General features: G+C 44.5%; 1 protein-coding gene across 1 annotated transcript in view; it reads right to left on the bottom strand.

Moving 5' to 3' along the window:
• Positions 1-24,850, bottom strand: part of CALN1 (calneuron 1) — a 488,598-nt gene that overhangs the window by 357,005 nt on the left and 106,743 nt on the right. The window contains exon 2 of the mRNA XM_028109767.1: positions 24,580-24,704. Within this exon, the coding sequence (XP_027965568.1) occupies positions 24,580-24,704 (125 nt within the window). The remainder of the gene's footprint in view (positions 1-24,579; positions 24,705-24,850) is intronic.

Raw genomic sequence — 24,850 nt, 5'->3', positions numbered from 1 at the left:
GCTGCTATAAACATTGGGGTGCACGTACCCCTTCGGGTCCCTACATTTGTATCTTTGGGGTAAATACCCAGTAGTGCAATTGCTGGATCGTATGGTAGCTCTATTTTCAACTGTTTGAGGAACCTCCGTACTGTTTTCCAGAGTGGCTGCACCAGCTTGCATTCCCACCAACAGTGTAGGAGGGTTCCCCTTTCTCCGCATCCCTGCCAACATCTGTCGTTTCCTGACGTTAATTTTAGCCATTCTGACTGGTGTGAGGTGGTATTTCATTGAGGTTTTGATTTGGATTTCCCTGATGCCGAGCGATGTTGACACTTTTTCATGTGTCTGTTGGCCATTTGGATGTGTTCTTTGGAAAAATGTCTGTTCATGGCCACATCGCTTTCTGACCCTCACCCTCCTGCCTCCCTCTTTGACCCTTATGATTACATTGTTCCCACCCGGATAATCCAAGATAATCTCCTCATCTCAAGATACTCAAGACAATCACATCTGCATTGCAACTTCTGTCATGTAAAGTAACACATTCTCAGGTGCCAGAAATAAGCACCTGGATGTGTTGGGTGGGGCGGGGGGGGGGGGACACATTGTTCAGCCGACCACCACATCTGTTAAATTCTAATCTCAATTTTATTTTCAAAAACATAATCTCAGTCACTGAAAATTGGGATAATTTGTACTGGATTATATTTTTGCTGCTGTGGAAAGCATTTTCAAGAGGATGCTTTAAGTTTTAGAGCATTTTAAAATAGAAGAGAAAGGTAAAAATAAAATATTTTTAATCAAGAAATAAAAGGGAAGCTGAGCAAAATAATGAAAAATCACACAAACAGTGGTAGATCACAGATTCCTTCATTAAAGAAATATTGAAAAACCACAGGGCTTGGGCTAAAAAGCAGCTAAAGATCCTACAGTTTCAAATGGCCTGGTTAGACATGGACACACAGATTCATCATTTTACCCCATGCCTCTTCTTGAGTGGGGACAGGCTCAGGCCACCACTGCATGGCTCAGTTTAATTGCTGCTGGAAATCCAACGGCCTCCCCAGCCCCATGACGCCAGCTGTGAGCTAGAGGCGACATCTTCCTGTACAAAGCACCAGACATTTGCCCTTGCTCATCCCATGCAAGCATCATCCTAACACTGCCGAGAGGCTACCCAAACCCTCCCCGCTCCTTTGTCAGGTCAAGAAGTCAAGAGCCTTACCCAAAGTCACATGCTTAATTACTAGTAGGGACAGAACCTGCCCAAAGTGAACACTTTCCACCTTATAGCCATCAAATTCATCCACAGGATTTTCAACAATAAAAAAGACCTTCAGTAAACCTTGCTGGTCCTGCTAAGATCCTTCCTTAAACTTATGTAGACTCTTCTCCACAATTTTCTACAGTCTTCATTCCAAATCTTTCCAATCACCCTCCCGCTCTATCCCACTCTCTCTCAGACACTGCTTGTTCAAATTTAACTAAAAAGTTCTATATGGAAAGAGCCCAGATGTTCACTGACAGATGAATGGATAAAGAAGATGTAATTACACACACACACACACACACACACACACACACACACACACACAGTGGAATATTACTCAGCCATCAGAAAGAATGAAATCTTGGGTGCCTGGGTAGCTCAGTTGATTAAGCAACTGCCTTTGCTCAGGTCATGATCCTGGGGTCCTGGGATCGAGTCCCACATCGGGCTCCCTGCTCAGCAGGAAGCCTGCTTCTCCCTCCCCCACTCCCCCTGCTTGTGTTCCCTCTCTCTCTGTCTCTCTGTCAAATAAATAAATAAAATATTTTTTAAAAAATAATAAAAAAAAGAATGAAATCTTGCCATTTGCAACAACATGGATGGAACTAGAGTATATTATGCTAAGCGAAATAAGTCAGAGAAAAACAAATATATGATCTCGCTCATATGAGGAATATAAGAAACAAAACAGATGAACACAGGGGAAGGGAAGGAAAAATAAAATAAGATGAAAACAGAGGGAGGCAAATCATAAGAGACTCTTAACTATAGCAAACAAACTGAGGGTTGCTGGAGGGGAGGTGGGAGGGGATGGGGTAACTGGGTGATGAGCATCAAGGAGGGCACTTGATGTAATGAGCACTGGGCATTTTATGCTGATGAATCACTAAATTCTATCCCTAAAACTAATAACACACTCTATGGTAACTAAATTGAATTTAAATAAAAAAAAATTTTTAAATCCTATCTGAAGACATTCAGTTTTCTTCTTCCCTATCCACCAACTCCTCCCCTTAAAAATGAGCCTGTTGCCTCTAAACGTGAGACAGGAGTCCATCAAAATCCTAAAGGAGAACACAGGTAGCAACCTCTTCGACCTCAGCTGCAGCAACTTCTTCCTAGAAACATCACCAAAGGCACGGGAAGCCAGGGCAAAAATGAACTATTGGGATTTCATCAAGATAAAAAGCTTTTGCACAGCAAAAGAAACAGTCCACAAAACCAAAAGACAACCGACAGAATGGGAGAAAATATTTGCAAATGACATATCAGATAAAGGGCTAGTATCCAAAATCCATAAAGAACTTATCAAACTCAACACCCAAAGAACAAATAATCCAATCAAGAAATGGGCAGAAGACACGAACAGACATTTTTCCAAAGAAGACATCCAAATGGCCAACAGGCACATGAAAAAGTGCTCCACATCGCTCGGCATCAGGGAAATCCAAATCAAAACCTCAATGAGATACCACCTCACACCCGTCAGAATGGCTAAATTTAACAAGTCAGGGAACGACAGATGTTGGCGGGGATGTGGAGAAAGGGGAACCCTCCTACACTGTTGGTGGGAATGCAAGCTGGTGCAATCCCTCTGGAAAACAGTATGGAGGTTCCTCAAACAGTTGAAATTAGAGCTACCGTTCGATCCAGCAATTGCACTACTGGGTATTTACCCCAAAGATTCAAATGTAGGGACCCGAAGGGGTACGTGCACCCCAATTTTATAGCAGCAATGTCCACAATAGCCAAACTGTGGAAAGAGCCAAGATGTCCATCGACAGATGAATGGATAAAGAAGATGTGGTATATATACACAATGGAATATTATGCAGCCATCAAAAGGAATGAGATCTTGCCATTTGCAATGACGTGGATGGAACTGGAGGGTGTTATGCTGAGTGAAATAAGTCAATCAGAGAAAGACATGTATCATATGACCTCACTGATATGAGGAATTCTTAATCTCAGGAAGAAACTGAGGGTTGCTGGAGTGATGGGGGGTGGGAGGGATGGGGTGGCTGGGTGATAGACACTGGGGAGGGTATGTGCTACGGTGAGCGCTGTGAATTGTGTGAGACTGTTGAATCACAGATCTGTACTTCTGAAACAAATAACGCAACATATTTTAAGAAAAAAGAAAAAGAAGAAGATAGCAGGAGAGGAAGAATGAAGGTGAGTAAGTCAGAGGGGGAGATGAACCAGGAGAGATGATGGACTCTGAAAAACAAACTGAGGGTTCTAGAGGGGAGGAGGGTGGGGGGATGGGTTAGCCTGGTGATGGGTATTAAAGAGGGCACATTCTGCATGGAGCACTGGGTGTTATGAACAAACAATGAATCATGGAACACTACACCAAAACAAATGATGTAATATATGGTGATTAACATAACAATAAAAAATTTAAAAAAAAATGAGCCTGTTGCCTGAAGAAGATGATCACAAGAGGCTGAACCACTCAAGGTTAATTCTGAGGTGTCGGGAGTCAGCCAGCCTGGTCTTTGACCTGGCCTCTCACTAGCTCTGCAAACTTGAGGCAGTGACTTAACCTCTCTGTGCCTCAGTGTCCTCATCTGGAAATGAAAATCAAAACAGCAGGGGCCTGGCCAAGCAGTGGTGGGAACTGAATGAGAGGGAGGCAGGACGCACAGGGGCTCCTGAGCCTGCACTCCTAATTAAGCACTCAACATGTCAAATGGAGTCGTCCTTGGGGTGTCCCTTTCTTTTCCCTTTGACCACAAGGGCCTTGCTTCCCTTTTGTCTTGGTTGTCGGGAAGACTCTCCTCGCGGGCCTCCTGCAAGGTTCCTTCACTCCAGCACACTCAGACGTAGGGGCTGGACCATCTTCCCTGGAAACTAAGCTACTGCTCCTCCACGCTCAGCTCTTTCAACCACCTGCTCACCCAAGTCCCAGCCAGGCCTCGCCAGCTTTCAACCCTGTTTCCCGCTGCGCCTACCACCACACCCTCCACACTGAGCAAGCCCAACTGCCTCGAAGGCCCAGCACACACCACACGTCCACATCCCAGGACCGACTTTTCTGTCACATAACCCAATCTTTCCCATGCTCCGAGGTCCAACTCAAGTGCCTTCCTCTGCGGGAAGCCTTCTCTGACCATCACACCATCCCTACCCCAGGACATGAGTGCTCCTTCCTCTGAACTCGTTTAGTTTATTTTAGGTAGTATTCTGGGGCAGCGAATGGATTAAATTCATATGGATTTATTGTGGTGGTGGAGATTTTCTGGATATTGACTATCAGTGTCAATATCCTGGTTGTGATATTATATGATAAGTTGGCAAGATGTTACCACTGGGGGAAACTGGGAAAAGGGCATAGAGGACCTTTCTGTTTTATTTATTACTGTCGCCTATGAATCTATCTCACAAGAAGAAGAAAATTACTAAGAGTTAAAAATTTATTTAACACCCACCTTTGCCACACACCACCTAAGATATTTTACCTATATAAGCCTCATTCCTTCCCTGAAATCCAGACGTGCTTATCCAATGGCCTATTCAAAATCTCCACGTGGATGACTAATAAGCATCTGAGAATTACATTCAATACTGAGCTCCTAGGATTTTCTCCCTCTAAATGAATCTCCATTCCTCTGGTTGATCAGGCCAAAAATCTTGAGGTCATCCCAGACTCGCTTTCCTTCCCTCCTTCCATTCATCATTCATATGTTGTTGGTTTGTTTTTTTTTTTTAAGTAGGCTCCACACCCAGCGTGGAGCCCAACACGGGCTGACCAGCTCAAGACCTGAGCTGAGATCAAGAGTCAGAGGCTTAGCCGACTGAGTCACCCAGGCGCCCCTCCTCTCTTTTATACTCCATACCCACCCGTCAGCAAACCTTGGTAAATCCACCTTCAGATCAGATCAGAATCTGACAACCACTTCTCCCCTGCTCCATGGTGACCACCCTGGTCCCTGACCACTGTCATCTCTCATCTAGATTAATACAGTAGCCTCCACCCCACCTCTGACACTTCCTATTCTCTTTTCCTGCTTCTTTTATGTTCTAGAATTCACCATCATCTAATATTCAATGTCTTCTGCATTGAGAATAGAAGCTCCATGAGGGTGGGGAATTCTTTCTGTTTGGCTCACTGCAGTAACCAGGAGCTTAGAACAGTGCCTGAAACGTCAGAAGGCACTCAACAAATATTTGTTGAATGAATGAAGGATGTTATGCCTTTGATATTAAAATAAAACTTTGAGGTCAACATTTCTGTCTCATTTTTCCAAGTGGGAACACTGAAGTTCAGAGAAGGTCATGAGCTCCGGCAAGCACGAAGGCCAGAGGTTCCCCGATTCTGAGAGCCACCTTCCATCCCCTCTGCTCTGCCCGGCATTAGTCTCTTGGGCGTGCCCTGAAAGGCAGGGTCCGTGTCTGACAGATCACTTAGACATTCAGCATCTGGATATAGTGCTTGGATATTGCAGGGATGCCATGAACACCAGCAGAATGAATGCAACTTTTTGTCTCTGTATGAACATGTAATGAACAACTTCGGTTATTACACATTACACATATGTATCAGCTCCACATAACGGGTACTTTTATTCTCACAACTTTCTTCTGTGAGGCAAGGTGTGACTCCCGAAATAATGATCCCCATTTCACTGGGAGACAAACAGGTTTCTGCTCCTCTTCAAGGCTGCCCACTGAGCCGCCCTGCCTGACGGCAGACTGGAGTCACCAATCCTCCCAGCACCCAGGGAGCTTCTATGCCATGCCCTTTCCTCCCAGCACACTGTGCCCTGCAGAACCTCGCGAGGAGGTTTCTATTATTGGGTTTCTTTAGCCCGGCACTGGACAATGTTATAGCTGCCTTCTCTACAAACACCCTGGGCTTTGGGTGTGTGTGTGTTTTTGATTTTTGGTTTTTTGTTTTTTTGCTTAGAATTTGCTCAGGACGGATCAAATTTGGGAAGAAGGCAAAGAGCACGATTGTGAGAGTGTCCTTGATTTGTCTCTGCCCGGTAATTTGTTAAGGCCACGAAGGTACAGCATGATGTATGGGTCCCCCTGCCCAGGTCTATTGTCTGCTGTCCCCACTTATCAGCCTCCCAAGTGACTTGTAGCAATCTCGAGCACACATACACTGAGTCACTTTCTCTATAAAGACAAATGTGTTTTGCCGTGAGTGGGCAATGCTTTAGAACCGAAAAACATATTATAATCAAAAACTATCATCTGAGGCTCAGAGGAAAACACTTTCATAGGTTGTTTTTGTTTTTGTTTTTTTAAAGAAGGGACAGAGTCTACTTCTGAGCTCGCTGCAATGATATGTGCCCCCAAGTAAACCTGAAGGCATTAGCACCTGCCTGGACATCTTATCTCACTTAAATAAATACTCTTCAAAGAGAGGCCCTGAGCAGATGGGTAAATTTCAAGATTTAACAACCTGTGGGGACACTATTATTGTCACATTAGAAGGCAAGCTTTATCGCCTCTGTATATCAAACAAGACATCCCTTCTTGAAGAATTCTTATCTTAATCATTGGCAAACCTGTCCCTGGTCAAACCTACCAGAGAAAATACACCCAGGCCCTGGGAACCTGGATATCACCCTCATTTCCAGTGCCCGTACCCGTAGAACTTCTCTCCTGCGGCCGACCCACGTGCTTCGGAAGTTCAAAGAAAGGGGAGAAGGGTGGGGTCAGGGGAGAGCAACTCTACAGGGTAATGATGACGACGACGACGATGATGATGATGAAGGGCAGTGACATATCCTAGTCTGTGTACTTGGCACAAAACTGATAATCAATGTAGGTTCACCCCTCTCCCCAGATATCCCGGCATGTCCAGCCCAGTAACATCAGCAAAATGTTGTTGATTAAGTTCATACAGCCATGATGGTGTATGCTCTGGTCTGAGGAGTTCCAGAGCTTCTATAGAGAAGGTTCAGGGCCAGGCCCAGAACCAGGACAAGCTCTCAGCACCCCTGCCCACCCCACACACACAGTCACTCACTCACACACACATACAAACACAGACACACACAATCACACACACATACAAACACACAATCATATAAACACACACAGACACAACTACACACACACACAAACAGGCACACAATCACACAAACCTACACGCACACAATCACACAAACCTACAAATACACACAATCACACAAACCTACAAACACACACAATCACACAAACCTACAAACATACACAGAATCACACAAAATACAAACACACAATCATATAAACATACAGACATAACTACACACACAAACACACAATCATATAAACACACACAGACACTACACACACATACAAACACACAATCATATAAACACACACAGACACAACTACACACACCTACAAACAGGCACACAATCACACAAACCTACAAACACACACAATCACACAAACCTACAAACACACACAATCACACAAACCTACAAACATACACAGAATCACACAAAATACAAACACACAATCATATAAACATACAGACATAACTACACACACAAACACACAATCATATAAACACACACAGACACAACTACACACACATACAAACACACAATCATATAAACACACACAGACACAACTACACACACCTACAAACAGGCACACAATCACACAAACCTACACAGACACAATCACACAAACCTACAAACACACACAATCACACAAACCTACAAACATACACAGAATCACACAAAATACAAACACACAATCATATAAACATACAGACATAACTACACACACAAACACACAATCATATAAACACACACAGACACAACTACACACACATACAAACACACAATCATATAAACACACACAGACACAACTACACACACCTACAAACAGGCACACAATCACACAAACCTACACAGACACAATCACACAAACCTACAAACACACACAATCACACAAACCTACAAATATACACAGAATCACACAAAATACAAACACACAATCATAAAAACACACACAGACACCACTACACACACATACAAACACACAATCATATAAACACACAGACACAACTACACACAAACAGGCACACAATCACACAAACCTACACACACACAATCACACAAACCTACAAACACACACAATCACACAAACCTACAAACATACACAGAATCACACAAAATACAAACACAAAATCATATAAACACACATAGACACAACTACACACACACAAACACACAATCATATAAACACACACAGACACAACTACACACACACAAACACACAATCATATAAACACACACAGACACAACTACACACACATACAAACAGGCACACAATCACACAAACCTACACACACACAATCACACAAACCTACAAACACACACAATCACACAAACCTACAAACATACACAGAATCACACAAAATACAAACACACAATCATATAAACACACACAGACACAACTACACACACACACAAACACACAATCATATAAACACACACAGACACAACTACACACACATACAAACAGGCACACAATCACACAAACCTACACACAATCACACAAACCTACAAACATACACAGAATCACACAAAATACAAACACACAATCATATAAATATACAGACACAACTACACAAACACACACACACACACACACACACACACACACACTGAAAGAGAAAGATGACCAGATGCCAGATTCACAGATCTAGTTTTGTTCCTTCTCTTTAAAATATCCATCAACTCCTTCTGAATTGGCCAGGCAGGAGAGAACGAAAAGAAATTCAGTATTTCCATCTGCTCTCACTCCTCCCCCTAGATTGCCAGGCAGTGAGACCACCATCAGCCCTTACAGACCGCTGTGCCAAGTGCCAGGCATCATGCCACAAGCCCATCCCAGGAGAGGGGTACTGCTATCACCCCATTTTATGGATGAGGACACTGAGAGCTGTGTTTAAAACTTGCCCTAGGGCACAGAGATGATAAACGACATTTCCAGGCTTTGAACCAAGTTCAGTCTAACTCCAGAGTCCCTGGAATTTGCCACTTCAGGCAACAAGTCAAGTTCTCTATCCTTGGCCTGGTGGTTGCCTGGGGCAGTCCTAATTATAGGCAGGTGACCTTGGACGTAACACAGTCTCTTTGTAGGTGTATCTGGCAGAGAAAACTATAGTGTATTTCTATGATACCCTGAAAAAAGAATTTGTATGGCCAAGAGCCAGACTGAACTTCTTGGAACATCTAAGACAGTTAAGAGGTTTAGGCGAGTTCTGACTCAAACTAAGAAAGAGAGGGGCACTGTCAACCAATAAAGCAAATTATTTGAGCACGAACAAGTGACATTTTTTTTTAACGTCCTTCTGATTGAGGATTTTGGCTTTTGAGAATATGAAGGATAACTAGGGGACTGAACATGGCATATAAATTAGCACAGCTAATGGATATAAAAAGGCTCAGCTGGAGAAGTGGGGCCTCCCAATCCCCTGGCCACCAGCGACCACCTGTGATCAAAGGAATGCCTGGATGCTGGGCCTCTAGGTTCCATCTCTGGCCCGCTTTTCTTTATCCATAACTTCAATATAATAAAAATTCCAAAATCTCTATCTCCCAGCTAAATATTCTAAGCCCCAGAATTCATTATTCAAGGGCCCACTAGCCGTCTGGGCTGACTTTCGGTTCTCATGATCTTCTTCCTACCCCATTCAAATTCCTCTGTCCTTGGCCTCAGTGACTGGCAGCACCTGCACCTAGCTAATGACCTTGATAGGTAGCTGTGCACCTAAGTCTTCTTCCTTCTCACCCACCCTACCTCCACACATCAAGACCTCGTATGGTGGAGACTGTATAACATGGTAGTTAATGAAGGGTATGGGCTCTGGGGTCAGAGAAAACAGAGTATGAATCTCAGTCCACCGATTATTAGTTGTGTGACCTTGAGCCAACAACATGATCACTCTCACACTAACTTCCCTCATCTGAAACACGGACAAGAATGCCTCCCAGAGTTACTATAAGCATTACATTGGATCACATAAACATGGCCAAGTGTCTGCACTGTTCAATTCCCAAGCCCACTTCCCTCCAACCTACTGCACTTGCTGAGTTTAGGTCCCCACTGTTTCTCTCCTGACTGAGAATGGGCTCCTGGGGGTACCCCAGCCTCTAGACCCACTCCCCCCCAAGTCCATTCTCCACAACATAACCGACGCCATCTTTGCATTAACAAATAGAACCTCGCTAGCACGCACTGATACACCATGTCCAGTCTTCCTACAGAAAGCAAAACAAAACAGAAACCTTGATGTAGTGATGGGTATAAGAAAGGTCCAGTTCATGGGATGGCTGGGTGGCTGGGTCAGTTAAGTGTCTGCCTTCAGCTCAGGTCATGATCTCAGGGTCCTGGGATCAAGCCCCACATTGGGCTCCCTGCTCAGCGGGGAGCCTACTTCTCCCTCTCCTGCTCCCCCTGCTTGTGCTCTCTCACTCTCTGTCAAATAAATAAATATTAAAAAAAGAAGAAGAAGAAGAAAGAAAGGTCCAGTTCACAAGCTAGAGATTAGCGATTGCTCTTACCCTTTTGTTGACTCCCTTTAAGAATATGACATAAGTAGTACATCTTCTCCCCAGAGAAAAAGCACTACCCACAAACACAAAAAATATTCAGAAGCCCGAGAAGATACCGAGGCCCCAGGTTCAAAGCTCTGACTAAAATCATTCTTTGGCCTGGCCGTTAGCACCTTCAGAGCTCTTCCTAAGTCTGTCCTCTAGGCTAACCTCAGTCACTGAGGATTCAAAATTTGAAACAACACATTTCTTAATTTGCACATTCAGGGTCTCCAAAATCTGGCAAGAGAACTCAGCAGTCAGCTCAAGGCACTTTTCCCAGAACTGGATGGCGCCTCTGAAGAGTTCTTAAAGAGAGTAGCATAAAATCATGATCAATCATGCACTTGAAACTTGCAGAAGTTTATTCGGCCTCAATATGTGCTGGCGAAGAAATTGCACATGGCTGTCTGAGAAAAGGCCCCCTAGAGGTGCAGGAAATACTGAGCTCTCAGGTTTGTCCCCAAGACTCCCCTTCCCCTCCTTTCCCTACCTGAGTGTCAGATAGCGGAGAGACTGAGCTCTCTAAAGTCATGTACAAATTGCTTAGGGGCACCAGACCAAGAACTTTAGGACCCGTCCTCCCTGCAATGCTTCTAGGCAGAAATGCTAAATTGCCACCCAGATGGCTGAAGAGAGCGACATATCCTGCGGCTCATCTCACTGGTACCAGCAGAGTAATAACCAGCAAAGCACAGCCAGTTGGCACCAGCCTAGGAACTAGTCCCACACCTGAGCCTGAAATGGTGGCACACTCCCTGGACCGCCATTACTTTAGGTCCTGGGGCCATTTATTTTAGCAGCTTTATGGGAAAAATATTCTTTTCTATCACCATAAAACTTTAGTGTCACAAACAAACCATTAATACTGCAGTTGATGTTTCAAGTTTGGAAGAAACATTAAAACAAAAATGGCCTTGAATTTGAACCAGATAAGGTTAGGGAAACCCTGCGGGAGTAAGGAGGAGATGGCAATGGGAAACAGGGATGCTAATGTTCACAGAAGCTACACCTAGCAAAACTGATGGTTGGGTTCTTCCCTTTCCAGAAACCATCACTAGTCCTATACAACTGCCCACTTCAGAGAGGAAGGAATGCAAATCTGCTTTCCAGTATGTTGAACTCAAATTGCTGACAAGCCCCTCTCCCAAAGGGGAGTGAGTTCTGGTCATTGGGCCATGATTTTAGGCCTCCCATCTCCTATCACCACCTCTGCTTCGACCCACTGAATAAGTATTGTGGGATACATCAGTTTATATTTAAAAGGAAATTTATGTCATGTTCACTCCTGATCCTCGAAGGCATCACAGTGAAGACTTGAAAAGCCTGAACATTCAGCCATCCACAGATGTTTCTCACATCAAAGCCCAGATCTTATAGGATTCTAGTTCTATCTCTGAGGACCACCCAAGGCTTTGAAGCTATTGTCATTGGGTACATTTTCCTCTCCTTCCTTTGAGAATTTAGACCCTTACCTCTATACCAATGAGGACAGGGTCTTTGAAAGATAAAGAGCTGAGGCTGGGGCAGAGGGAAAGGTGTCTCTATGGGCTTAGAGCTAAGACACAGAAAATCATGATGGGATGTCAAGATACTTCCACATTCACATCCTGAATTGAGCCTGTCCTGATAGGACGATTGCACAGGGTTCTGGCTAGCAGTTTGCTTTTTCCTCTAAAGAGCCAACCCAACGTGCCCCGACATGGGAGTGATAATCCTTCGGGTGTGTCTTGTCATTATCATTACCACTACTACCATCACCACCACCACCACCACCACCATCATGACAGCATTAGCAACAATTACTACTGTCGTTACTATTTATTGGGCACTTACCACAGGTCAAATACACAACAGTAACTCACTCTGCATCTATTACCCCATATTGTCATTATAACGTACATACTATTATCCACATTGTACAGGTAATAAAACCAAAACTCAGGGAGCACTGAAGTAAGCCATCAGACCCTAAATGTGATGCATCATCAACCGCCATATATTTCATCCCAAATCCACTTCCAGTAGAGAACGAATAATCAGAAACCATTAGCTCACAAACTTCTCTTATCAGAAGATCTGGCTGGCGTCCATTGATTCAACAAGCATTTCTGAGCTTCACTGTGTGCCCAGGCTTTTGCTGTTTGTTCATAGGGATGAACATGATGTATAAGTGCACCGCCCTCAACATTGAGACAAACCCACCCGAAATTAATGTCCTCCTAGAGGGTTCTAGGGTCTCTGCCATCCAGCCCGTCCTGCTAGCTCTATCCCCTTTTGCCCTGCTGAACCTCATCTTTTAGAATTTCAACAGATGAATTTGGGAAATATAGCCAATATATATATTAGAAAAGGGACAAACCTCCAATGCTCTAAAATAGACTCCTCAGACCTAATCCTTACCAACAATACTTCCTCCTCAAAAATAGTAAGCAGGAGATTGCTAAAAGTAGTATTATATGTAAGACACTAATTTTAAAATTGGAAAACGGGTTTAGAGACTGGATTACTCATCTGTGGTCATACAGCTGCTGATTCTGTGGGTTTAGGTTCAGCTCTGAGTGACAGAAAAACAAGACAGAAGTTAATTTCTCTCTGTTCCACCACCCTCAGGCAGCCAGGCTCCTTCCAGCTCAGCATTCCATCATCCAAGGGTGAAACTCTTTGTCTTCCTGGTGTCAGATGATGACATTCCCATTCCGGTAATAAGAAGGAAGAAAGGATAAAGAGGCAGCGTGCACCAAAGTTGCCCAATGTCACTTCTGCTTATATCTCATTGGTCAGAATTTACTAAAATGGCCACACCTAGCTCTCAAAGAAGTGTAAGGAATGTAGTCTTTATTCTAGCATCCATGGTTCCAGCTAAAATTTCTGTTATTAGGAAGAAATGGTATTGGAAAAGAGCTAACCATCTGTGTTGCAACTGCTAAGTGGTACAACTAGGATAAGAACCCAGATCTGGGTAACTTCAGAGACCCTACTCCATCAAGAACAGGTAGGCTTTAATTCCTATTTTTATAGCCAATGATCATTGGTCCTCTCTTCTTCACTACCAAAGAAACTGCAAACTGTGATTTCAGAACTTTCTATAATATTTCACTAGCCTTCAACAGCTAGAAACCATCTCCAAGCTAATTTATATGGTCTTTGGTGGTTTTAAAATACACCTGCTAATTCTTTGGTACTCCTCCCTTCAAAAGATGGAGGCTTACCCTAAGTGTAAACTGTATTTAGTGACTCACTTCGAATGAGATATGTGGCAGAAGTGACAATATGTGACATCTGAGACAAGGTCATAACATGATCATTTGTTTTAGCAAAAGCCAAATCCCATGCTTTGAAGTCACTCAAGCAGTCCTATGGGGAAGCCTTCATGGAAGAAATGAAGGGAGGCATCCAGCCAAGAGCCTTGTGAATGAGCTTGAAATTGGATTCCCCAACCCCAGTCAAACCTTCAGATGATTGCAGTCCTCCCTGCAACCATTTGAAAGCCATTGGGCCACACCATGCCTGAGTTTCTGATCCACTTGGAAATAATTTTTTTTGTTTTAAATCAGTTTTTGGAGTAATTTGTTACACAGCAATATAATAATTCAGGTCTCAATGTAAATTTAGTGTTCTTTTGGCTTGAAAATTCGAGAAAGTAGAAATGACCATCTTGGTAGTGAACATTTATATTTTTTAAATGGCTGTGTCTCAGCTCAGCACCTGAGTTTAAATGATTTGGAGCTGTGCTTAGATGAGATGCCCTGGATGCCACTGTGAAGGGGGAAGACCAGGGAGCCATCCCTGTTAGAACATATTGCTAATATCACATCCCTGAGTAGTCCCAGGAAGCAGCTGAACCTGCTGTCAGCCAATTACCACCAGGAGAAAGAGCTCAGTATCAATGAAGCCAACATCAAAATGATGAGTTCTGGCAAACTCTCTCCAGCATCCAGATGGATAATGCTGAGCAGTTCTACTCGACAAGTTAACGTACTTAGTTATCTGGGGAAGCACTGTGGGGCTTAATTACCTTAGATCTGTTAGGATGTATTTCTATTGAAAGTGGAAGATTCCACAGAAACAGTAGCAAGGTTATTTTATGACAGACATGGATGGTTGGTAAATCCTGTTCCTCAAATATCTCAAGTCAAGGTCACAGTTTATGATGCCGGCTCTTGAACTTTTAGACCAAGGTATCACTTCTGTCTACTAGCTCAAGCAGGATTCTTAGGAATAGGAACCAGAGAAACATATTCTACAGGGGCTTCATAGAATCAGCTAGTGGGAAGACTTTGTAAACTACAATCTGTCCTCACCTCTCTGCATCTGGAGAGTCTACAATTAGCTCCTCATCCTTCATTGAGAATCACCACCATCCCGAGCCACTATCGCTAGAGGAAATAGGTGTAAAAAAAAAAAAAAAAATCCTCAGAAATACAAGGGTGAGAAAAAGTTGAAAGCCGCCAGCATCTCTGAAATAATACAAAATACTTGTATATTGGATATTTTTATTATGGGCCAAAGGGCTCCTAATTAAAATGAGATGAGAGGACTCTTCTTCCAATGGGGCACTTTAAGGCTGTCATTGGAATAAGGTAACTAGTGTTACCTCTCTGCCCCAACCCGTTGAGAGCACACACTCATTCACAGTAACTGCACTAGTTTAAGGGGCTGTCATAGGTTTTTTTCCTTCCTCTTTGTATGTGGATTTTTATTTTCTATTTCTGTTCTAACAGCCTTTGCAGTTTGTTTCTTCATTCATCATACGATGTCTCGATCACATTTGGAAGCAGGCATCATATAAATTACAAATGAATAAAATGAAAGTGGCAGGGTCGGGACTCAGGTTTCTTTCCTGGACACAGCTATCAAACTGCATTTTCAGAACAAGAGGCAGGAAACTCTAAGAAGACTTAAGCAAATGTCCCTTTAAGGAGGGGGCCCTTGAAAGCGGCTGCCATCAGAGAAATCCGTCCTTGGCTCCGCTGACAGAGCTTCGTGGCTCTCCACCAAAGACTTCCCTCTCAAGGCTCAAAGGCAGGTCAAACCTCTAGGAGGAAGGTACGTAGATAGATAAAAGACCCGGGTTGTAAAGCTAATTCTCAGCTCGGGAGCAGAGCTGTGTATCTGGCACTCCCACTCTTGTCGGATGATGTGGTTCTTTGTGGAGGTTTTATAACCTCCTCTGGAGGAGAGAACTTGGAGCCATCAGCCTTCTCAGATTAAGAGTTGTGAGTTTCTCTTACGACAGTAATGTCTCTGCCTCCTTAACAGCCCTCTTGAAAAGCCCGTAGCGGGAAGTTAGGGTGTGCCTCTTGGATTTTTAAATCAACCAGCAAAACTAGAGGAGGAAAGGAAAACAAAGAGAAAGGAAGTGAGGGACAGAGCTCTTCTTTACAGGAAAATGAACAATGGACCCGATGGGTGGAGGTGGGGAGGGGTCCTTCAGAGCTCATGGCACGGGAGCCAGCCCCCTCAAAGGAGCTCAAAGCAAGAGATCATGCCCATCACCAGCCTCTTCTGGGCTGCAGTGTACCTCTGCTCTCGGTGAGGAGCACGCTGGGCTCACACAGAGCTTTAAAAATATCTCTCCACCCACTGAAAGTTTGATTAATCAGGCAAGTTCTCACCCATGTGTCACAGTGGTGGCAGTGATATATAGGATAGTGACATGAGGGTGCAGGGAAGGCACAAAGGGTCTCATCTAGCAGGGAGGAGGATTCATAGCATAAAAGTTAAAAAGCATGGGCTGTGAAGCCCGGTGAAAATCAGCATCCCAGTTCTAACACACACTAGTTAGTAACCGCGGACAAGGTTCTTTGACATCTCAGTTTTCCACATTTGCAAAAATGGAGTTAATAATAACACCTGCATTCCAGGATGATTGAAAGGATTAAGGGTGTTGATTCATCTAAAGCATTTTGAACAGTTCCCAGCACAGAATAAGCACTCAATAAACTTCGGCTGTGATGATTATGATGATGGTGACAATGACAATGCTGAAACTTAAAAGATGGGTCCCAGTAGACAGAAGCAGCTAGAACAAAGGCAGAGAAGCAGGAAAGATCTTGAGGCAGTAGGGAACCATCTGGAAGGAAAGCAAGGAGTCAGGTCAGACAAAAAGGAAGGGCCCAGGCCACACAGGACTTCCTATGCTTTGTTACAGCGTTTCCCTATGGCTCACCCAGCTGTAGGCTGTGGAGAGCATTTAGGAATTATAAACAAAAATGAACTATTAAAGGGTCAAGTGCTATGTTGGTTGAAAATTACTTTTAACCAGTTTGGGTAAAAAAAATAAAATTATTAATAACAGACTTCTGCTACAACAAAGTAACCGGCCGAAGAATAACCCTACCACCATGTACAACCATACAACTGAACAAAATATCTAAAGCAACTGTCTTCAGGCCGTAGACAACAGGTAGCACATGACTGCAGGTGCAGGGAGAAGGGAAACTGACCTGGTGAGCCCCACGTTGACCCTACCTCTCTGCCTAGGGACCATTTCCCAACCACAGCTCATATTCTGGGGTAGCTAAAGGAACTAGAACCTTGTGGGATAAGGCAGCAGAGAGAAGACAACTGCAGAGAGAAGACCCCAGAAGCCAGCATGTGGGTTTCTCATGAATACTTGGCCGAAGGCTGGACTACCCCCGTGTAAGTTGAGATTAAACCGGACTCACCAGGAAGCAGCTGCTCCAAGGCTGAGAAGAGAAAACAGATACTAGAACTGAAGCAGCCTAGGTGTCCGAAAAACCTTATTAATAGCCCAGGCATCCAGCTGAGACACTAGAAGGACCTCATCACAAGAGTAAAGAATATACTCTACAGGCCTCCTTTAGATCCACATGATCAAAACCTAAGACCAAGCCCTGACAAGACCCACAAAGAAGACAGAGTTTGGAGACTGAGGCCCTGCCAAGTTAGAGGGGCTTGGGGGATGCCTTGGGATTTCCACAGCTCTACCCTAATGAAGCATAAAACCAAACCTACACAACTTGAAAGCAGTCAGCTAGTAATTGAGCTATCTACAGGAGCAAAAATCAGCACTCTTCAGAGAAAGATAACAGAACACAGAGTCTCCATAGCATAGCATTCTCAATGTTCAGTGGACAGTCAAATATTAACAGGCACACAAAGGAACAGGAAAGTTTTAACATAATCTTAAAAAAAAAAAAAAAGACAGTAGAAACCAACCCCAAGATGGCCTAGAGCCTAGATGCTGGATTTAAGTACATAAAGACTTTAAAGAGCTATTATAAATATAGACAAATATGTCCAAATAATTAAAGAAAAATACTGTTTCAATGAGTAAACAGATGAGTATTCCAACAGAAAAAAAAAATGGAAACTATAAAAAAGAACCTAATTAAAATTCTAGAACTGAAAAAAGTGGATGCATGCCTCTGTGTGTGTGTGTGTGTGTGTGTGTGTGTGTGTGTGTGTGTGTTGGAAAAAAAAGGGAGAAAGAAAGCAAATGTTTTAATATTAACAATTAGGTGAAGGTATACGGTTATTCACCATACTTTCCAAACCTCTGTGGATTTGAAAATTTTTTAAAGATGAAAGAAATATTAATATATACTTATGTATTTGTAGGCCAAGAAGAAAAAAGAAAAAAGTTATAAGCAGTGGGATAACCTAATCAAGCATGTATTTGAGAAGAATCCCTCCAATGAAATGAAACTGAACTGATACATGAGTGACATTGTAGATGAGGCCCAAAGAGTCACACTCTGAGTGACTGCAGCCAGGGGGTGGGGACCTGGCCCAAGACCATAGCAATGTGGTCAGAGAGGAAGGAACAGTTTCGAGATAAGTTGAGAGAAGATCTGCAAGACTTTGCCAATTATATGTGGAGAGTGAGCGGAAAAAGAGGAACCAAAGATGACTCCCAAATTACTGTTGTAGCTGACTGGGTATAATGTGATATAATTTCCTGAGAAAAATTCCAGAGGAGAGGCAGTCTGGGAGAAAAAAGAAAATCCTTTCAGCTTTGGATCTTTGGAGCTTAAGGAACTTGCGAGATATCCACATGGGCCTAGAGGTAGCAGATCCCTAAAATTCAGGAGAGAGGCAGGGATTGAAGATATATATCCTGAGGCAATCAGCACGTAGATGTCCTCAGGGACAACAACCCAAGGAGACAACAGTGTGTGAGCAGTGGGCAGAAGAGGAGGGACACACAAGGAACAGTGGCAATGACAAAGAGGTAGGAAAGAGGAGAACCAGCTAGTGACGTGGATGCCAAAGCAGTGACAAACTCCAAAACCAAGCATGTGAGCAACACTGCCAGATGCTGCAGGAAATCCAGAATAAACACTGAGAGTCCACTGGATTATGCAAACAAGGGGTCACTGAGGAAAGCGCGCTGTGCTGACGCAATGACTCGAATAATCTAAAGCAAGTCAACGAACTACTGAAATGGGGCTTCGTGATGGAAGCAGGCGGCGGACTGACACATCTACTCCCAAAGCTCAAATTAAAATACCCCCAAAAATGTACAAATGAGCCTATCACCAGAAATAGTAATTTTGAGATGCATACACATGTCAAAGGTTGAGGAGAATTTTCATGACTGGTAAGACCAATGAAACTGGAGACACACAATTTCCACCCACCCTGGGAACTACAGTGGTACTCATGGCAGGAAGACATCATTGACTCACCACCACTGTTGGCCCCTGCCAGGGACCCAGAGGCTAGCTGACCAGTAAATCAAGCCGTCACTCCCTATTTCATAGCAAGTGTTTTCCATGGTGACCTACTCCCCAACCCAATCCAAACCCAGCCCAGCAGCATCCTTTGTCTAAGCCCATTTAGGGAACCCTACTCTCTGGGAGCAACTAGAGCCATGGGTTGCTGTGTCCCATCCTGGATTATTTCTGAGCAAGATGAGAACCAGGGTGTACGTGGGTCACTGAATGCCGGATACTAGTTTGAGAACAGGAGAAGAGCAAGGGAAGGGAAAAACAAAGGAGTGACAGAGTTCTGTGGCATAGGAAGCAAACCCAACAGTAGGGGCAATCAAGATCCCACATCCACCCAGCAGCCATGGACTAGATGAGTGTCTTCTAGAAACCAGACTCTCCAGCTGGGGCTGACAAGGGGAAAATTATTGCAAGTCCGAGATAAAGCAAAAATAGAACAAAGAAGGCTAAAGATTCTTAACAAACCCTGTTTGCTCACAGATTCTGGGCCCACAAAGAACTTTATCGAGTCACAAAGCAGAGCAGAAAAAAGCAAAAAGGACCATATCGAAAATATTTTTCTAATGCAAAATAAAGGTAGCATCAGCTGGAAGACTTGGGGGAGAAGGCTTTTTATATATGTATGTGTATATCTACACACATTATGACAAGAAACAGAAGAGATTCTCATAAACTGTGTCCAAGTTGTCCTCAGTAAGACAAAGAGTTGAGAGAGAATAAAAAAAATATGGCCCCAGTAAAGCAGGAAGACAGAGCCATGAGGAAAACACATCCTAAGACTACAGCAGCAGCAGAGAGGGATGGTGACATTATATCCTAATAGCTACAAACTGAGAACAACCTAAATACCCACTGAGAGTAGAACAGATAAATGAATGGTGGCATATTTATATATGATGGGATACTATCTATTAATGAAAATGAATCAACTTCAGCTACCCTCAAAAACATGGCTGAGTCTCGCAAATATGTTAAGGAAGAAAGGCTAGGAACAAAAGAATAGATATGGCGTGACATCCCCCCCCCAAGCTGAAGGGAAACACAAACACCACGAAACAACTATAAAAAGCCAGGGTGGTGGTTGTATTTGAGGAAGAGGCATTTGGAAGGACCCTGGGGTGCTTCGGGGCGCTGGTAATACTATAGTCCTTAACCTGGGTGGCGGTTGCATGAGTGTTCACGTTCAAGAACATAATTGTAATTGTGCATTAATACTTTTCTTTATTCTATTTTGACCAAGAAGTGTTTTAAAAAGGAAGGAAGACTACTGAAATAAAACCAGGCTTCAAAGAAACTGAAACTTTCATCCATAATGAAAATATGCTCTAAAGGTAGTAATAAAAAAAGAAAGTTAAAATGACTATAGATCTAGTAAATCACTGATGTAGAAGACAGACCCGAAAATGAATGCAGAGTGCAGAGAACAATGTGAGAAGAGACATATAATGCAGAAAACAAAGAAGGAAGATCTAGGATTAGCAGGGAAGGCATGAAATACCCACACTCAGACATTTCACAGTGGCCGTGAGGGTACTGTGAGGACAGTGGACCCTAACATCGTAGACATAACAGAAGGGGGATGACTAGATTATATCCTAACAGCCCCAAACTGGAAACCCAAATATCCATCCTAGATGGAATGAGTGCAGAAACTGAAGTATATTGACATCCAGTGGATATTCACACTGTATATGAATGAACTTCAGATGGATGCAAATTTAAAGATTACAATAATATCACAAGATTATTCAATAGAGAGCATTAAGAAAACGGCTTTTACAAAATTATAATTCGCATGTCTGATAAAATTCCACATGATACACTCTTTAAGTACAAGATACTGCTAATAAATGTTGTATATACAGAAATTCGCTGGGAAGATTGCAAATTCCTTGGGGAACAGGCAGTGAATATTATGCTTCTTTGATTTCCTCCAGTACCCAGAAAGCATTTGGGTAAACATTCCTATAATGAATGAATAAACAGGAATGGACAAATGAATAAATATGAATGAATGAATGAATGAATGAACTGTCTCGATCAATTCATCATTGCTGAGTTTATTTGTTAGGTGATTTCTGACTCTAATCGGGCCAACTCAGTGTGGCTTTTTGCATAATTTCCTCCTGAGCTTTGTTTAAAGAGAAGAAATAGAAACTTCCCAGAGTAAATGTCAGCCGGAAAAGGCCTGCATGGTGAGTGGCTCTTTTCACGCCTGTTCTGGGAGGGTAACCACTCATGGACTGGGCAAGTTTGGCCTTTACACGGAAGGAAAGGGGCATTTATCCCTGGGCGCGGGGGGACCTGTCCCCGTGGCCATCCCTAAGCAGGGGGCTGCAGCCTCAGTGGGGTAGGGAAGGGGGTGTGGGAAGGGAAGATGGTACCCAACAAATGGATAACAAAGGATGCTTTGATGTCCACCAGTGTCCAAAACATCCACTCACTGTACCACACCATGTGTCCTCTGAGGATAAATGAGTGGCCCCGAGCGGGACGACTTTAGGGCTCAGCATGTCCTAGAGAACAGCAAGCAGGCAAATCCTTGGAAACTTGCCTTCCCCAAGAACCAGCCTGTGGTTGGTTTTCAGACCCTCCTGCTTGCTCTAAACTCAGCGCACATCTGCACAGCCCTGCCCAGGCCCCAAGATACTCATCATAAAGCATAAGCAGTCATAACTCAGGGTTCACCTTGGCCAAAAGTAAATAAGTAGAAGGAATCTTCCATCAGAAAATAAATGGCCCTTCTCCAAGCTGAGAGCCTGGATTACCCTCCTGAAGGACAAACACAGTGTCTTCAGCAGCCGGCTTCAGACCTCAGGCCATAAAGTCTGGCTGGACTCCATCAGTGACCCTGCAGGCCCCCCACTGCTAAGCCTGCCCACCTAGGCTTGAAGGCTGTTGGAATCTCTCCCTGCTCTTCTCGCCTGCTGAGAAGACACCTTTCAGCCTGGCTCAGCTGCCTGAGCGAAACATGCTCCTGAGCTCGGCGCTTGCCCAAGTACACAGAAGGTGGTTCTGCCGGGCACCCTGGGGGGGACAAAATCCAGCCCGCAGTCCTCTTGAAAAGCTGCGTGCCCTGGCAGTGGCCCAGATTTCACAGAGAAAAAAGCCGACGACCTGAGGAGAGATCATCTCTTGATTATTCGTGGCGAAGTTGAGGAGGAGGGAGGGAAAGGGAGAGCCAGGGTCTGTGAAAGCCACAGGTGATCCCCAAACTTCCGTTGGTTAGTAATGTCAGCCTCTTTGAGAGTTATCCTAAACTAGGGACTTCCTGCCCCGTCCTCATGGCCTCTGCTCAGCGAGGCCTTCAGTCCCTCCTGCCGATGACGGAGCCCAGGGACCGACCTACTCAACGAAAACACAAGTGCAAACCCACCCCCAAATCAATGCACCACTTCCCTGATCTCTCCGGGGAGTGGACTCCCCAGGGTGCTGGGAGCCTGGGGCCCCGCCAAACACGCCAGCAGAGCTTTGGCCTTCCTTCTGGTCACCTCACTTTGGAGGCAGTCAGGGCTCTACGGCCTCCTTCTGCATCCTGCGTCTGAATGTCCTCTGGCCAACAGAAGGCCAGGAGATCCGACGGTCCAGCTCTCCTCTCCTGCCACCAGCCTCTGTCCAGACTGCACTGAGGACCTGCTGGCCCTGAGGAGCCAGGCTCCGCCACACCACTCCTGCTTCCTATAACACCCCCGGCCTCCCCTGCAGACCTCGCCCAGCACCCTCTGTGGCTCTACCGTTGGCTCGTGTAAACAAGCCAGTCTTTCAGATAAGCAAGCAATCAAACCGGACAAGAGCAGGAAAAGCTATCAGACGACCCCATCCTCCACTTCCCTCAACTCCTGCCAACTCGGAAGCAAGTGTGGCTTCGTTGGCCCAGAGCTGAATTTCCCCACCTTCTTCTTGTGAGTAACGGCCGTGAGGCTCCCATCTGTGCACAGACACAGCATGCTGGTCAGACCGTTCCACTTAAAAGCGAATATGTGGGCCGTCTGGGGTAATTCTGACTTCTCTATTGTTGAAAGCAAATTTCGACTTCATGTGTTAGAACGGTGTTACAAGGAGGGGGCGCCTGGGTGGCTCAGTTGTTAGGCGTCTGCCTTCGGCTCAGTTCATGGTCCCGGGGTCCTGGGATCGAGCCCTCCATCAGGCTCCCTGCTTCATGGGAAGCCTGCTTCTCCCTCTCCCTCTCCCTCTCCCTCTCCCCCCACCCCGCTTGTGTTCCCTCTCTTGCTGTTTCTCTCTCTGTCAAATATATAAATAAAATCTTTTTAAAAAATAAATTAATTAAATTAAATTAAATTAAATTCTGTTACAAGGAGCATAACATTCCAGAATACTAGGGAAAACGGATTCTGGCTCGGCCTCAGCAGATGGGGCACCTAGGCAAACATCTGGCTGGATCAACCTAATTCTCTGTTCTAGAAGAAATAAATTCCTTCTTCCTCGTTTTAATGTGGTTATTTAATCAGGCGCTTAGCTGACCAATGAGGATACAACAGGGCACTGTCCCAGGATGAATACAGCCATGGTGTGCCCAGGTTTGTTCTCATCCCTAACCCTGCCCTGAACACCCACGGCTACACTGTGTTACAAAGGAACAGAGGCAATTAAAATAATTGCTGTCCATTCCCACCTAGACGCGGCTTCCAGATGATTCTGATCTGGGCAGGATTCAAAGCACCACGGCCCCAGGTCAAGAGCGGGGCTTTCCAGCCCTCGCCTCCCCTACAGCTGGGCCCCACAGAAATGACAATGTGGAAACATGACAACGCCACGGGTGATAAAGATTCCATAAACTAGAAAACACATTTTGGTAGTCGAAGGCCAGCCCCAAGGTCAGTCTACAAAGAAACCAAAGCATTCACCAGAGATTTCACCAGCAGGCTACTGGCTCGTTCCCGCACGAAGACGTCATTCACGCGGAACCTGTCCCTGAGCTCTTTCCCGTCACACCATGGTTAGACTTGGCCACAACGGGCGGGTGGCCAGAGCCTGGTGCGTTCACCTCAGAGGCACAACAGCCTCAAACGCCTCCGTGGGGTGGCTAACCTCCCAGACGGGGCGGGCCCCTTACCGTCTAGCTCCTCCACGGAGATGTTAGCAAGCTGCTCACTGTCACTGCCGGCAGACAGGGATCGGTTCAGGTAATTCCCCTTGTACAACAAGCCAGCGGTCACGTGGTGGAAAGGCATCTTTTCCCTGTTCGCAAGACAAGCGGGAGTGGGGAGAAAAAAGACATCATCATTCATTCCTTCTGTCCTTCCGGAGAGGGCCACCTTGGTTCCCAGATGGCCAGTGTCACTTTTAATGTAACAATCACATTTCTAGAGGGAAAGTCAGAAAAT

This window comes from Eumetopias jubatus, unplaced genomic scaffold (assembly GCF_037043125.1).
Source record: "Eumetopias jubatus isolate StellerSeaLion01/CBP00866 unplaced genomic scaffold, mEumJub1_p1.0 scaffold_12, whole genome shotgun sequence".
Taxonomy (NCBI): Eukaryota; Metazoa; Chordata; class Mammalia; order Carnivora; family Otariidae; genus Eumetopias; species Eumetopias jubatus.
Note: the sequence above shows the minus strand (reverse complement) of the source record. Positions and strands in the feature narration are given on the sequence as shown.